General features: G+C 42.1%; 2 protein-coding genes and 7 non-coding genes across 12 annotated transcripts in view; 8 read left to right on the forward strand and 1 right to left on the reverse strand.

Moving 5' to 3' along the window:
* The window catches only part of LOC125715120 (uncharacterized), a 1,180,389-nt gene that overhangs the window by 101,866 nt on the left and 1,062,339 nt on the right, over nt 1-16,184 (reverse strand). The gene's annotated exons all lie outside the window — the stretch shown is intronic.
* On the forward strand, nt 153-6,934 carry LOC125715204 (sterile alpha motif domain-containing protein 3-like). Of its 4 annotated transcripts, none has more exons than XM_048986536.1 (7): nt 153-609; nt 889-1,088; nt 2,711-2,787; nt 4,038-5,018; nt 5,112-5,264; nt 5,542-5,634; nt 6,290-6,934. In XM_048986536.1, exons 4-7 carry the CDS (start codon nt 4,038-4,040, stop codon nt 6,590-6,592), a joined length of 1,530 nt encoding a protein of 509 aa, XP_048842493.1. In that variant the 5' UTR covers nt 153-609; nt 889-1,088; nt 2,711-2,787; the 3' UTR covers nt 6,593-6,934. The 4 variants fall into 4 exon arrangements, with proteins under 4 accessions (XP_048842493.1, XP_048842489.1, XP_048842481.1 ...); XM_048986532.1 differs by having other exon boundaries at nt 903-1,088; XM_048986524.1 differs by having other exon boundaries at nt 153-1,088.
* On the forward strand, nt 8,056-8,174 carry LOC125735312 (5S ribosomal RNA). Its single transcript, XR_007394610.1, has one exon. It is a non-coding gene; the product is annotated as a 5S ribosomal RNA (ribosomal RNA).
* On the forward strand, nt 9,252-9,370 carry LOC125737151 (5S ribosomal RNA). Its single transcript, XR_007396417.1, has one exon. It is a non-coding gene; the product is annotated as a 5S ribosomal RNA (ribosomal RNA).
* Nucleotides 10,456-10,574, forward strand: LOC125737081 (5S ribosomal RNA). The gene has a single exon (XR_007396347.1). It is a non-coding gene; the product is annotated as a 5S ribosomal RNA (ribosomal RNA).
* On the forward strand, nt 11,660-11,778 carry LOC125737221 (5S ribosomal RNA). Its single transcript, XR_007396488.1, has one exon. It is a non-coding gene; the product is annotated as a 5S ribosomal RNA (ribosomal RNA).
* LOC125735086 (5S ribosomal RNA) lies at nt 12,854-12,972 on the forward strand. Its single transcript, XR_007394385.1, has one exon. It is a non-coding gene; the product is annotated as a 5S ribosomal RNA (ribosomal RNA).
* Nucleotides 14,058-14,176, forward strand: LOC125730973 (5S ribosomal RNA). The gene has a single exon (XR_007391266.1). It is a non-coding gene; the product is annotated as a 5S ribosomal RNA (ribosomal RNA).
* LOC125734787 (5S ribosomal RNA) lies at nt 15,251-15,369 on the forward strand. Its single transcript, XR_007394090.1, has one exon. It is a non-coding gene; the product is annotated as a 5S ribosomal RNA (ribosomal RNA).

Here is a 16,184-nt window from a genome sequence, read left to right on the forward strand (position 1 = left end):
GGGGCGCTCCACTTCACGATTAATTTAAATCTATCACTCCCCTTCCATTTTACTATTTTATATATTTCTTTTTTCTCTCATTCATAAAGGCAGCTTTTACACACCGTTTTACTCTAAATACTGCCTGGTAATTATAGCTGCTGTAAGCTGTTCGTGCCTTTATTCCACCAGGGAGCGATCTTCTCACAAATTTGAAGACTGTCACTCCCCATTCACGTTTTACACTGTTAGCCCGGATTTAGTTTCTACTTAAATATTAAAGCATTATATACTAAAAAGAAAAAGTTTGATGATATCACTTCATAATTTTAAGTATATTCTACTAATTTGTTGGCATAGTCCAATGTGCAAATAATGTGAAGTACAATAAGCTTAAATTGAAAAGTTATTTAACAGACCACACCTCTTCTTCCCAATTGTGATAACTGCCTATTAACAGAGTAATGAGCAGTTGCTCAAGGTATCAGTGTGTGTGTGTTTTCCTTATTTCAACAGTCTATATTGCAGCCTGCTCTTACACAGACATATAATACAAAACAAAAACAGTCTAAAACTGATTTTTTTGTTGCGGTTGTGTGGATTCAAACACCGCTGGCGAGGAACTGGAAGGTGAGTTTAACTCCCTCAGTTGTAAAAACTTCATTTAAACTTTCGTCATTTCGACGGAAATTTTTAGACACTGGCTAATTTACCTGGCTGTGCAATGTATATTTACCTAACTGTGGGGGGGAGGGTTTTGGGGGCAGCGGTGGAAACAATTTTTTAACATTTACCGGTTCGTTGGCTTTTTTTATCCACAACTAATCGATATCTAATGCTAGTGTAACCCAGCCTTAGATTGAGCTACGCATTAATATGTTCATATTATTATTTTTCTTTTTTTGTGAGTATTCCCCTTTCAGAATTGAGGGAGTGTCGTAAACAAGATGCAGCGTTACGGCAGCTGGTTGTCATGGTACTCCTAGTGGGGATTCGCGGGCTTCGCCTTTAGGCTTTCACCTGGCCGGCTGCAACCGTTATTTTTTCCAAGAAGATAGCGGGAACACATGCGCCTGTTTTACGCGGTTTACCACGGCCTATTGTATCTGGTAAGTTCCTTTAAGACAACATAAGCGAATATGTATCTTAAGATGTGTATGTGACTTAAAATGCCCTATATTAAAGCTAATTCGCCGTAAACTAGCAAAATAATAAATGTGATGTCAGTGTTCAGACTTTTCCAGTCTGTTAGGTTTCTTAAGGTAAATGTTGTTAATGTTTGCTCATTTGCAGGGAAAATAAAGAGAAATTCTTAGAGTTAAGTCTAAAGACACCGATTAAATAATGGTTTGGAAGTGCAAGTATTGTCCTTTTAGCTGTGAAAAAAGAGCACAATTATTTAAACATTACAGGCTAAAACACGGAGGTTATACCAGAACCGAGCCTTTTCCTTGTTTACATCAGGAATGTCTGTGCACATTTAAATCATTAAATGCACTAAAAGTTCACCTGTCCCGCATTCACACAAAAACTCCAGATCAGCAACAAAGTACAGATATACCAACTAAGTTTAGCTGTCTGTCGTGTGGATTTACAGAGTCTTGTTCAGAGAGTGACTTTTTCACTCACCTGCATCGTGCACATCTAAAAGTAAATCATAAAGTCAGATGCCCTTATGAAGACTGTAATTTTGAAAGCAGTGTTTACTCCACCTTCAAAGCACACAAGAGTAAAGTACACAAACAACAGATCTCAAAGAGGTTTAAATCAGAAATTGTTGGTGACAATATTATAAGCCATGACAGTAATGCTTCACAAGAGCAGATGTCAGATGATGATATTGAGGACACACAAGAGTTGTCTGAGGTAACTGAATGTGATCTTCACGATTTAGAAAAACAGCTTGAGCACAACTTGGCATCTTTACTACTAAAGATGCACACTGTTTTGCACATACCAGAGAGTGCAGTGCAAGATGTGATAGAGCAGCTCTGTCAAATCAATAAGCTCTCACAACCACTTGTACAACACAGAGTCAGGGGCATATTAAACAAATATTGTGCTGACATGGATGAGACTGTTATTAAAGAGATTATCAGTGCTGTGTCAGAAAGTAACATGATGACACATTGTTCCAAAGATGGACCTTTAGGAACTGCCAAAAAAAGAGCAGCCTATGTGCGTAGAGAGTTTCCACTGGTAAATCCAATTGAATATGTTGTGGAGAAAGGCAAAAAAACTCTTGCATATGTTCCTATTGTTCCTATGCTACAGAAGTTGCTTAACAAAACTGATGTTTTAGACAAAGCTATGTCAGAAAAAGTACATGTCCCTCAGGAATTCAGATCATATACTGATGGGCAATACTTTACTGAAAATCCATTTCTTGCAAAAGATGAGTTCACAATTGCTCTTGTACTTTACATTGATGACTTTGAAGTCGCCAATCCTCTTGGAACATCAAAGCTTAAACACAAGATGTGTGCAGTATACTGGGTTATTGCAAACATACCTTCAAAATATCGGTCAACCCTCAGCTCTATCCAACTTGCTCTACTGTGCAATACCTCCACAGTCAAGGAGTGTGGTTATGCAAAAGTTTTCCAACCTCTGATCTATGATCTAAAATTATTGGAGCAGAATGGCGTTTACCTGGAGCAACTAGGTGCAAGTGTGAAAGGTACAGTCTTGTATGTTGCAGCTGACAATCTTGCTGCCCACTCTCTTGCAGGTTTCCTGGAGAGTTTTACTGTCGACAAGTTCTGCAGATTCTGTTTGGCAAGCAGTAGAGACACTCAACAACAAGAGGTATGTTCTGGTTTCTTTCAACTCCGAGACAAAGAGTCCCATGACAGGCAGGTGCAGGATATCAGAGAGGACCCTGGAATGACTCGAGCTTATGGTGTGAAAGGAGCATGTCCTTTAACTGAGAATCTTGAGCACTTTCATGTGGTCAGTGGGTACCCTCCTGACATCTTGCATGATATTTTGGAAGGTATTGTTCCAGTTGAATTGTCCCTGTGCCTTACAGACCTGATAGGCAAGACTTATTTCACCCTAGATATGCTGAATCAGGCCATCAGGTGTTTTAAGTACTCATTTAGTGACAAAACAGATCGACCTCAGGTTATTGGAAAGGGATTTTCCAGTAAGGGGACCATTGGTGGAAATGGCCATGAGAACTGGTGTCTCATAAGGCTCCTTCCATTTCTCATTGGTCACTGTGTCCCTGAGGGTGACAACACTTGGGAAATTCTCATGCTGCTCAAAGATATTACTGAGCTAGCTGTAGCACCAAAGCATACAGAAGAGACGCTTAACTTTCTGGACTGTAAGATAGCAGAGCACAGGCACTTACTGCAGTCAACATTTCCAGAGTTTCGTTTAAGGCCAAAACATCACTTTGTGGAACATTATCCTCAGCTGGTAAGGAAATTTGGTCCCCTGTCTGAGGTTTGGACAATGCGGTTCGAGGGGAAGCATAAATTCTTTAAGAGGGTAATTCGCACTGCTCAGAACTTTAAAAATGTTGCCACGACACTTGCTACAAAACACCAGAAGGCAGTCAGTTACCATCTCGATTGTAGCTCATTTTTCAGACCATCAGTTGAGATGTCAAAGGTTACTCCAGTTTTGCTTGCCACCTTCCCTCACAGTGTGCAGACAGCAATTGCTCAAAACTTTACAACACCAGAGTCGGTGCTTGAAGCTGCATCTGTCAGTGTAGATGGAATCAAGTATCATCCAGGCATGATACTGTCTTCTGGGTCATGCTCTGGTCTGCCTGCATTCGTCCAGATTCACAAGATTGTTGCAGTTAATGTAGAGATTCTATTTGTCTGTCACAAATTGGCCGCATGGTACAGGGAGCATTTGAGATCTTACCAACTTCATTGTGATAGTGTTACTTCTATGTGTGTGTTGAAGATGTCAGATTTAAATGATGTCCTCCCATTATCAGCATACATGGTACAAGGAGAGCTTATGGTGACACTGAGACGATTTGTAATTTGCTAAACAGCTGTCTGTCTTTTTTTTTTTTTCTTTTAATTTTTCAGATGGCCATGGAACAGAAATTAACAATGCGGGTTATCATCTCCGAGGGTGATATAAGAAAGATGACAATGAACCCTCGACCATACATACTTGAAGATTTGATTAGCTGGCTCAAAGGCACTCTCCAAACAAACTACAATTTTACCTTACAGTACCAAGATCCTGAATTTAACAATGAATTATGCAACCTCACAGACTTGTCTGAGCTCCCAGATAAACCAACGGTCAAAATCATCCCTATCATTGAGCTTGTACCAGTCCCTGGAGGTTCTGAATTATGTAGTGACACAGGCAGCCAAGCAGACACCGAGATCCTGTCCATCTCTTTGGATAGAAGTTCTCAGTGGCCAGCGGTATTTGAAATTCCAAAATTTCAAGTCGATGTAGATTATAGACTACGCCAAGGTAACCTGCAGTATTTCAGGGATGCAACCTTTCTTAAAGTCACAAAAGAACTAAAGCATGACATACTCGAGAAATTGGCTGAGACCATGTATGCATTTAAAGCATACCCAACAAAGGAAGATTTTGAGACTGTTGCTAAGGCTTTAGTGCAAACACACCCATGCCTTAAAGAAACTGGGTCACACTCTGGCTGGAATGGTTGGAAGAATAGCCTTAAGTTCAAAATGGGTAATTATAGAACCAAAATGCGGCAGCTGGGTCGACTTGATGTTACTGTCAATGGTGGCAAGCGAAGAAGTGACACTACAAATGGCGATCCTGCAAACACACAGATCAAGAAGCCAAAGAAAGGGGAAATAAATTTCCTGCCTGATTTTCCAGAGGGGATGACTGACCAAAACATGGAAGTAGCTCGTGAGGTTCTGGTCAATGAAATGATGAAGACAAAGCCAAGGGAATCCCTGGTTAAGAAAGAGATGGATGTGACGTTTGCTTTTCGCAGAAAGGAGATTGTCAATGAGAAGCCTGCCATCAGCCAGGTGGTGCATCGTTGGCCAGCTCTTTTTACAGAAAATCAGGTTTGTGTTTAGTGTCTACATATCATGTAGTGTTGAGTGTGTCAGATTAAAACAGTGTGAACATTGACTGATGCATTGTTTGCCATGTTTCAGGTTTATTATGAATTTGGCAGAGTGGTAGGGAAAAATCTCAGAGAGAACTTCTTGGATGCACTTGACAATTTGTCTCCAAGCCTCATGGACCTCTTCAAAAAGAAGAAAGGCCTTACTGGTCAGCTTTTGGCTGAACTTTTATACCAGACAAAGGTAAGTTAACATATCTACATCAGTCCTGTTTTCCTATGAAGCTTTTCCTCCTTATCCTTTTTGTTTCTTGTCTAATTTTTCTCTCCCCCTCTTTGCTCTTCTCTATTTCTCCCTCTTCTATTCATTTTCTACACCTTTTTTTACCTCTGCATTTTCTATTCTCATAATTTTATCTCCTATTTCCATTAAATTTTTTCCTAATCTCTTCTTGTAATTTCTTGTAAATTACAGTCAGTATCCTTATAAAGTGTTTTATTCCATGTCCACTATCGTCTAGACAACTGAGCCAACAGACGTCAGATGCCTTTGTCTTCGGGGACTGCCGGTCACCTTGGGTGATGATCCTTCTGCCTTCTTCAAGACCTGCTTTGTAAGCATATTCATTTTTATACATGTTGCAGATGCATGTGAGGGGCCGTGCAAGCACACACACTCACACACACACATACATTCTCCTCTTGCACACATTCTCCTCTCTCTCACACACACACACATTCTGCTCTCTCTCTCACACACACACACACACATTCTCCTCTCACACACACATCCTTCTCCTATCCTCCTCTCCTCTGAGAGGAGAATGTGAGTGTGAGAGGAAAATGTGTGTGAGTGCCAGAATGAATTATGGCTTGCACGGCCCCTCATAAATGCATGTTCTTTGTTTTTATTTTATTTTTAAACCATTAATCCGCACTACTATGTGCTACAGATTTATTCAGTTTTTCAGACTTGGAGTTTTTTTTATTTATTTTTACCATAAAATTGTCTGTATGTTTAATCAGTGGCATGAAATTAACTGAAAAAACTTGGCTGAAAAAAATTGGGTTCAGTTAACATTAAATATTTTGCTGTAATTGTACAGTGAAAAGGAAGCTGAACAAGCCAGGCCTCATATCTTGTATGAACAGAGTGTCTTTTACTAATATATCAGTGTACAGTGTTTATTCTTAGGGTATTTGTATTGTTAACACTTCGAAAATGTTTGTGCTAACTAACACACGATTGTACATTTGTTTCTCTGTAAGGACACAGCTGACAATGACTTGTACAGGCAAACTCCAGTGGGATTGCTTTTCATTGGTGAAGAGAACCTTAAGCTGAACCCATCCAAAGTGGGAATCATCTTGGAAGGGAATGTGGTGATGGATGATCTGGCCAACCTTCCTCAGGCCTTCTATGTCCTTTTTGGACTGATATATGCCCTGCACCTGGACTATCCCAGATACATGAAAAACACTTTTTGCTTTGTTCAGCAGGTGATGTTTAACCTGGGTAAAAGTGAGCTGCCACCAAAAATTCAGACTCTGAAAAACCAACTTGCAGTGTAAAGAGGTGTTGTTACACTATTTCTCCAGATAGGAGAAAGATTGTTTGTTCTTTTAGAAAAGGGACTTATTTGCACTGTTATGCACTTTTTTCTATTTATGTAATTGGACTGGCACTGATATGTCTGGTTTTGATTCAGATTAACAAACCAAAAACTGAGGAAAACAGTTTGCAGTGTTAAGTGGTGTTCTTAATTGTTGCACCTGATACCAGGTGCCTAGTTTTATGTCGTGCTTTTAGAAAAACAATCTGTTGTGTATGTTCACAATAAAGCATTTTACCCCTAACCGGGGTGTTTTCAACAAATGTTTCATCTGATTTCTTGACCTGAATAACTATTTATAATCCACCAGATTAAAAACTGAAATAATAATTTAATGATAATAACTGAATAAGTAAGCTACAACTAGGTATTTGGTACATTATACTTAAGATATTAAGTGTATTAATTGTGCAAAGAAGTTAACTTAGCAAAACATGTCAAGTTAAATCGATTTTGAATTGAGTGTAATGTACTTAACATTTTCAGTGAAATGAACTTAGGTTTTCATTACAAATTACTTATTTTTTTAAGGCAACCGGTTTCCTCAAATTTTTAAAGTAAATTCAACTTATCCGGGTTTACAGTGTAGAACTTATTGTTAATAATAAAGAGACAGCTTTTTACACACAGTTTTAAACAAAGTACTGATATAATTCCTCTTCAACTCACCGCTTTGTTTTCTATGCAAAAACCACTTCGCCACAGAAGACTCGATATTATTGGCATAGCAAGGTCTGCTCTTCTCCTCCTTTCAAAACTTGCTAAAAGCTGTATTTAAAAGAGCAGGTTGGCCGGGGTAATTCACACCCTTCAATGCCAGCTTAATGTTTAGGTTAGTGGGAATCACAGAGGAATTAGGGATGGAAACTTCTTTGCTGGTGGTAGAAGCGGTCTGGTGAATTTTTAGAGAGAAGAGGCCGTCGATGTTTCAATGTAGAAAATTGTTCTGGCTGCAGCCTGCAGTATGGACTTCTTGGTGTGTGTAGCTCCCAGTGTTCTGACAGCGCGACGTTATGGGGAAGCATGTGATTCAGCAGCTACCAGTGGGCTTCGTGCGGCGGAGATTTTGTGGCTGTTAGCGGAGTTGATAACAGAAGGTCATTAAGAGAAGCCTGCATGCGGTAGGCAAAGGAGTAATGTTTGCCGGCGGGGGACGTGCGGCGATTAACCTGTGCGGTAGTGAAAAGGAGTTAAAGAGAAGGAAGTGTGCGGATGCGGAAAGAATGGAATAATTGTGGTAGGCTGCCGGCTGAGTAGTTTGGTGAATGTTTGGTGTGGTTCCGGCACTGCCGATTGGATGGTGGGGCTGCAGTGTGAGTCAGATAAAAAAAAAAAAAAAAAAACAGGAGTAGGATCCAATGAGACTAACTGGCATGTATAGACGCGTGTAATGCAAAAGGGCTATTTTTGGTAGCATCTCTCGCTTATGGCCATACCACCCTGAACGCGCCCGATCTCGTCTGATCTCGGAAGCTAAGCAGGCTAGGGTTTGGTTAGTACTTGGATGGGAGACCACCTGGGAATACCAGGTGCTGTAAGCTTTTCTCACTTTTACTTTATACAGGGGGCGCTCCACTTCACGATTAATTTAAATGTATCACTCCCCTTCCATTTTACTATTTTATATATTTCTTTTTTCTCTCATTCATAAAGGCAGCTTTTACACACCGTTTTACTCTAAATACTGCCTGGTAATTATAGCTGCTGTAAGCTGTTCGTGCCTTTATTCCACCAGGGAGCGATCTTCTCACAAATTTGAAGACTGTCACTCCCCATTCACGTTTTACAACTTATTGTTAATAATAAAGAGACAGCTTTTTACACACAGTTTTAAACAAAGTACTGATATAATTCCTCTTCAACTCACCGCTTTGTTTTCTATGCAAAAACCACTTCGCCACAGAAGACTCGATATTATTGGCATAGCAAGGTCTGCTCTTCTCCTCCTTTCAAAACTTGCTAAAAGCTGTATTTAAAAGAGCAGGTTGGCCGGGGTAATTCACACCCTTCAATGCCAGCTTAATGTTTAGGTTAGTGGGAATCACAGAGGAATTAGGGATGGAAACTTCTTTGCTGGTGGTAGAAGCGGTCTGGTGAATTTTTAGAGAGAAGAGGCCGTCGATGTTTGAATGTAGAAAATTGTTCTGGCTGCAGCCTGCAGTATGGACTTCTTGGTGTGTGTAGCTCCCAGTGTTCTGACAGCGCGACATTATGGGGAAGCATGTGATTCAGCAGCTACCAGTGGGCTTCGTGCGGCGGAGATTTTGTGGCTGTTAGCGGAGTTGATAACAGAAGGTCATTAAGAGAAGCCTGCATGCGGTAGGCAAAGGAGTAATGTTTGCCGGCGGGGGACGTGCGGCGATTAACCTGTGCGGTAGTGAAAAGGAGTTAAAGAGAAGGAAGTGTGCGGATGCGGAAAGAATGGAATAATTGTGGTAGGCTGCCGGCTGAGTAGTTTGGTGAATGTTTGGTGTGGGTCCGGCGCTACCGATTGGATGGTGGTGCTGCAGTGTGAGTCAGATAAAAAAAAAAAAAAAACCAGGAGTAGGATCCAATGTGACTAACTGGCATGTATAGAGGCGTTTAATGCAAAAGGGCTATTTTTGGTAGTGTCTCTCGCTAACGGCCATACCACCCTGAACACGCCCGATCTCGTCTGATCTCGGAAGCTAAGCAGGCTATGGTCTGGTTAGTACTTGGATGGGAGACCACCTGGGAATACCTGGTGCTGTAAGCTTTTCTCACTTTTACTTTATACAGGGGGCGCTCCACTTCACGATTAATTTAAATCTATCACTCCCCTTCCATTTTACTATTTTATATATATATTTTTTTTTTTTTTTTTCTCTCATTCATAAAGGCAGCTTTTAGAAACCGTTTTACTCTAAATACTTCCTGGTAATTCTAGGTGCTGTAAGCTGTTCGTGCCTTTATTCCACCAGGGCGCGATCTTCTCACAAACTTGAAGACTGTCACTCCCCATTCACGTTTTACAACTTATTGTTAATAATAAAGAGACAGCTTTTTACACACAGTTTTAAACAAAGAACTGATATAATTCCTCTTCAACTCACCGCTTTGTTTTCTATGCAAAAACCACTTCGCCACAGAAGACTCGATATTATTGGCATAGCAAGGTCTGCTCTTCTCCTCCTTTCAAAACTTGCTAAAGCTGTATTTAAAAGAGCAGGTTGGCCGGGGTAATTCACACCCTTCAATGCCAGCTTAATGTTTAGGTTAGTGGGAATCACAGAGGAATTAGGGATGAAAACTTCTTTGCTGGTGGTAGAAGCGGTCTGGTGAATTTTTAGAGAGAAGAGGCCGTCGATGTTTGAATGTAGAAAATTGTTCTGGCTGCAGCCTGCAGTATGGACTTGTTGGTGTCTGTAGCTCCCAGTGTTCTGACAGCGCGACATTTTGGGGAAGCATGTGATTCAGCAGCTACCAGTGGGCTTCGTGCGGCGGAGATTTTGTGGCTGTTAGCGGAGTTGATAACAGAGGGTCGTTAAGAGAAGCCTGCATGCAGTAGGCAAAGGAGTAATGTTTGCCGGCGGGGGACGTGCGGCGATTAACCTGTGCGGTAGTGAAAAGGAGTTAAAAAGAAGGAAGTGTGCGGATGCGGAAAGAATGGAATAATTGTGGTAGGCTGCCGGCTGAGTAGTTTGGTGAATGTTTGGTGTGGGTCCGGCGCTGCCGATTGGATGGTGGGGCTGCAGTGGGAGTCAGATAAAAAACAAAAAAAACAGGAGTAGGATCCAATGTGACTAACTGGCATGTATAGAGGCGTTTAATGCAAAAGGGCTATTTTTGGTAGCATCTCTCGCTAACGGCCATACCACCCTGAACACGCCCAATCTCGTCTGATCTCGGAAGCTAAGCAGGCTAGGGTCTGGTTAGTACTTGGATGGGAGACCACCTGGGAATACCAGGTGCTGTAAGCTTTTCTCACTTTTACTTTATACAGGGGGCGCTCCACTTCACGATTAATTTAAATCTATCACTCCCCTTCCATTTTACTATTTTATATATATATATTTTTTTTTTTCTCTCATTCATAAAGGCAGCTTTTAGAAACCGTTTTACTCTAAATACTTCCTGGTAATTCTAGGTGCTGTAAGCTGTTTGTGCCTTTATTCCACCAGGGCGCGATCTTCTCACAAACTTGAAGACTGTCACTCCCCATTCACGTTTTACAACTTATTGTTAATAATAAAGAGACAGCTTTTTACACACAGTTTTAAACAAAGTACTGATATAATTCCTCTTCAACTCACCGCTTTGTTTTCTATGCAAAAACCACTTCGCCACAGAAGACTCGATATTATTGGCATAGCAAGGTCTGCTCTTCTCCTCCTTTCAAAACTTGCTAAAAGCTGTATTTAAAAGAGCAGGTTGGCCGGGGTAATTCACACCCTTCAATGCCAGCTTAATGTTTAGGTTAGTGGGAATCACAGAGGAATTAGGGATGGAAACTTCTTTGCTGGTGGTAGAAGCGGTCTGGTGAATTTTTAGAGAGAAGAGGCCGTCGATGTTTGAATGTAGAAAATTGTTCTGGCTGCAGCCTGCAGTATGGACTTCTTGGTGTGTGTAGCTCCCAGTGTTCTGACAGCGCGACGTTTTGCGGGAAGCATGTGATTCAGCAGCTACCAGTGGGCTTCGTGCGGCGGAGATTTTGTGGCTGTTAGCTGAGTTGATAGCAGAGGGTCGTTAAGAGAAGCCTGCATGCGGTAGGCAAATGAGTAATGTTTGCCGGCGGGGGACGTGCGGCGATTAACCTGTGAGGTAGTGAAAAGGACTTAAAGAGAAGGAAGTGTGCGGATGCGGAAAGAATGGAATAATTGTGGTAGGCTGCCGGCTGAGTAGTTTGGTGAATGTTTGGTGTGGGTCCGGCGCTGCCGATTGGATGGTGGTGCTGCAGTGTGAGTCAGATAAAAAAAAAAAAAAAAACAGGAGTAGGATCCAATGGGAATAACTGGCATGTATAGACGCGTGTAATGCAAAAGGGCTGTTTTTGGTAGCGTCTCTCTCTTACGGCCATACCTTCCTGAACACGCCCGATCTCGTCTGATCTTGGAAGCTAAGCAAGGTAGGGTCTGGTTAGTACTTGGATGGGAGACCACCTGGGAATACCAGGTGCTGTAAGCTTTTCTCACTTTTACTTCATACAGGGGGCGCTCCACTTCACGATTAATTTAAATCTATCACTCCCCTTCCATTTTACTATTTTATATATATATATTTTTTCTCTCTTTCATAAAGCCAGCTTTCAGAAACCGTTTTACTCTAAATACTTCCTGGTAATTCTAGGTGCTGTAAGCTGTTCGTACCTTTATTCCACCAGGGCGCGATCTTCTCACAAACTTGAAGACTGTCACTCCCCATTCACGTTTTACAACTTATTGTTAATGATAAAGAGACAGCTTTTTACACACAGTTTTAAACAAAGTACTGATATTATTCCTCTTCAACTGACCGCTTTGTTTTCTATGCAAAAACCACTTCGCCACAGAAGACTCGATATTATTGGCATAGCAAGTTCTGCTCTTCTCCTTTCAAAACTTGCTAAAAGCTGTATTTAAAAGAACAGATTGGCCGGGGTAATTCACACCCTTCAATGCCAGCTTAATGTTTAGGTTAGTGGGAATCACAGAGGAATTAGGGATGGAAACTTCTTTGCTGGTGGTAGAAGCGGTCTGGTGAATTTTTAGAGAGAAGAGGCCGTCGATGTTTGAATGTAGAAAATTGTTCTGGCTGCAGCCTGCAGTATGGACTTCTTGGTGTGTGTAGCTCCCAGTGTTCTGACAGCGCGACGTTTTGGGGAAGCATGTGATTCAGCAGCTACCAGTGGGCTTCGTGCGGCGGAGATTTTGTGGCTGTTAGCGGAGTTGATAACAGAGGGTCGTTAAGAGAAGCCTGCATGCAGTAGGCAAAGGAGTAATGTTTGCTGGCGGGGGACGTGCGGCGATTAACCTGTGCGGTAGTGAAAAGGAGTTAAAAAGAAGGAAGTGTGCGGATGCGGAAAGAATGGAATAAATGTGGTAGGCTGCCGGCTGAGTAGTTTGGTGAATGTTTGGTGTGGGTCCGGCGCTGCCGATTGGATGGTGGGGCTGCAGTGTGAGTCAGATAAAAAAAAAAAAAAAACAGGAGTAGGATCCAATGTGACTAACTGGCATGTATAGAGGCGTTTAATGCAAAAGGGCTATTTTTGGTAGCATCTCTCGCTAACGGCCATACCACCCTGAACACGCCCGATCTCGTCTGATCTCGGAAGCTAAGCAGGCTAGGGTCTGGTTAGTACTTGGATGGGAGACCACCTGGGAATACCAGGTGCTGTAAGCTTTGTTCACTTTTACTTTATACAGGGGGCGCTCCACTTCACGATTAATTTAAATCTATCACTCCCCTTCCATTTTACTATTTTATATATATATATATTTTTTTTTCTCTCATTCATAAAGGCAGCTTTTAGAAACCGTTTTACTCTAAATACTTCCTGGTAATTCTAGGTGCTGTAAGCTGTTTGTGCCTTTATTCCACCAGGGCGCGATCTTCTCACAAACTTGAAGACTGTCACTCCCCATTCACGTTTTACAACTTATTGTTAATAATAAAGAGACAGCTTTTTACACACAGTTTTAAACAAAGTACTGATATAATTCCTCTTCAACTCACCGCTTTGTTTTCTATGCAAAAACCACATCGCCACAGAAGACTCGATATTATTGGCATAGCAAGGTCTGCTCTTCTCCTCCTTTCAAAACTTGCTAAAAGCTGTATTTAAAAGAGCAGGTTGGCCGGGGTAATTCACACCCTTCAATGCCAGCTTAATGTTTAGGTTAGTGGGAATCACAGAGGAATTAGGGATGGAAACTTCTTTGCTGGTGGTAGAAGCGGTCTGGTGAATTTTTAGAGAGAAGAGGCCGTCGATGTTTGAATGTAGAAAATTGTTCTGGCTGCAGCCTGCAGTATGGACTTCTTGGTGTGTGTAGCTCCCAGTGTTCTGACAGCGCGACGTTTTGCGGGAAGCATGTGATTCAGCAGCTACCAGTGGGCTTCGTGCGGCGGAGATTTTGTGGCTGTTAGCTGAGTTGATAGCAGAGGGTCGTTAAGAGAAGCCTGCATGCGGTAGGCAAATGAGTAATGTTTGCCGGCGGGGGACGTGCGGCGATTAACCTGTGAGGTAGTGAAAAGGACTTAAAGAGAAGGAAGTGTGCGGATGCGGAAAGAATGGAATAATTGTGGTAGTCTGCCGGCTGAGTAGTTTGGTGAATGTTTGGTGTGGGTCCGGCGCTGCCGATTGGATGGTGGTGCTGCAGTGTGAGTCAGATAAAAAAAAAAAAAAAAACAGGAGTAGGATCCAATGGGAATAACTGGCATGTATAGACGCGTGTAATGCAAAAGGGCTGTTTTTGGTAGCGTCTCTCTCTTACGGCCATACCTTCCTGAACACGCCCGATCTCGTCTGATCTTGGAAGCTAAGCAAGGTAGGGTCTGGTTAGTACTTGGATGGGAGACCACCTGCGAATACCAGGTGCTGTAAGCTTTTCTCACTTTTACTTCATACAGGGGGCGCTCCACTTCACGATTAATTTAAATCTATCACTCCCCTTCCATTTTACTATTTTATATATATATATTTTTTCTCTCTTTCATAAAGCCAGCTTTCAGAAACCGTTTTACTCTAAATACTTCCTGGTAATTCTAGGTGCTGTAAGCTGTTCGTGCCTTTATTCCACCAGGGCGCGATCTTCTCACAAACTTGAAGACTGTCACTCCCCATTCACGTTTTACAACTTATTGTTAATGATAAAGAGACAGCTTTTTACACACAGTTTTAAACAAAGTACTGATATTATTCCTCTTCAACTGACCGCTTTGTTTTCTATGCAAAAACCACTTCGCCACAGAAGACTCGATATTATTGGCATAGCAAGTTCTGCTCTTCTCCTTTCAAAACTTGCTAAAAGCTGTATTTAAAAGAACAGATTGGCCGAGGTAATTCACACCCTTCAATGCCAGCTTAATGTTTAGGTTAGTGGGAATCACAGAGGAATTAGGGATGGAAACTTCTTTGCTGGTGGTAGAAGCGGTCTGGTGAATTTTTAGAGAGAAGAGGCCGTCGATGTTTGAATGTAGAAAATTGTTCTGGCTGCAGCCTGCAGTATGGACTTCTTGGTGTGTGTAGCTCCCAGTGTTCTGACAGCGCGACGTTTTGGGGAAGCATGTGATTCAGCAGCTACCAGTGGGCTTCGTGCGGCGGAGATTTTGTGGCTGTTAGCGGAGTTGATAACAGAGGGTCATTAAGAGAAGCCTGCATGCAGTAGGCAAAGGAGTAATGTTTGCCGGCGGGGGACGTGCGGCGATTAACCTGTGCGGTAGTGAAAAGGAGTTAAAAAGAAGGAAGTGTGCGGATGCGGAAAGAATGGAATAAATGTGGTAGGCTGCCGGCTGAGTAGTTTGGTGAATGTTTGGTGTGGGTCCGGCGCTGCCGATTGGATGGTGGGGCTGCAGTGTGAGTCAGATAAAAAAAAAAAAAAACAGGAGTAGGATCCAATGGGACTAACTGGCATGTATAGAGGCGTGTAATGCAAAAGGGCTGTTTTTGGTAGCGTCTCTCGCTTGCGGCCATACCACCCTGAACACGCCCGATCTCGTCTGATCTCGGAAGCTAAGCAGGCTAGGGTCTGGTTAGTACTTGGATGGGAGACCACCTGGGAATACCAGGTGCTGTAAGCTTTTCTCACTTTTACTTTATACAGGGGGCGCTCCACTTCACGATTAATTTAAATCTATCACTCCCCTTCCATTTTACTATTTTATATATATATATTTTTTTTTTTCTCTCATTCATAAAGGCAGCTTTTAGAAACCGTTTTACTCTAAATACTTCCTGGTAATTCTAGGTGCTGTAAGCTGTTCGTGCCTTTATTCCACCAGGGCGCGATCTTCTCACAAACTTGAAGACTGTCACTCCCCATTCACGTTTTACAACTTATTGTTAATAATAAAGAGACAGCTTTTTACACACAGTTTTAAACAAAGTACTGATATAATTCCTCTTCAACTCACCGCTTTGTTTTCTATGCAAAAACCACTTCGCCACAGAAGACTCGATATTATTGGCATAGCAAGGTCTGCTCTTCTCCTCCTTTCAAAACTTGCTAAAAGCTGTATTTAAAAGAGCAGGTTGGCCGGGGTAATTCACACCCTTCAATGCCAGCTTAATGTTTAGGTTAGTGGGAATCACAGAGGAATTAGGGACGGAAACTTCTTTGCTGGTGGTAGAAGCGGTCTGGTGAATTTTTAGAGAGAAGAGGCCGTCGATGTTTGAATGTAGAAAATTGTTCTGGCTGCAGCCTGCAGTATGGACTTCTTGGTGTGTGTAGCTCCCAGTGTTCTGACAGCGCGACGTTTTGCGGGAAGCATGTGATTCAGCAGCTACCAGTGGGCTTCGTGCGGCGGAGATTTTGTGGCTGTTGGCTGAGTTGATAGCAGAGGGTCGTTAAGAGAAGCCTGCATGCGGTAGGCAAATGAGTAATGTTTGCCGGCGG

The sequence above is a fragment of the Brienomyrus brachyistius genome, chromosome 2, assembly GCF_023856365.1.
Source record: "Brienomyrus brachyistius isolate T26 chromosome 2, BBRACH_0.4, whole genome shotgun sequence".
NCBI classification, from domain to species: Eukaryota; Metazoa; Chordata; class Actinopteri; order Osteoglossiformes; family Mormyridae; genus Brienomyrus; species Brienomyrus brachyistius.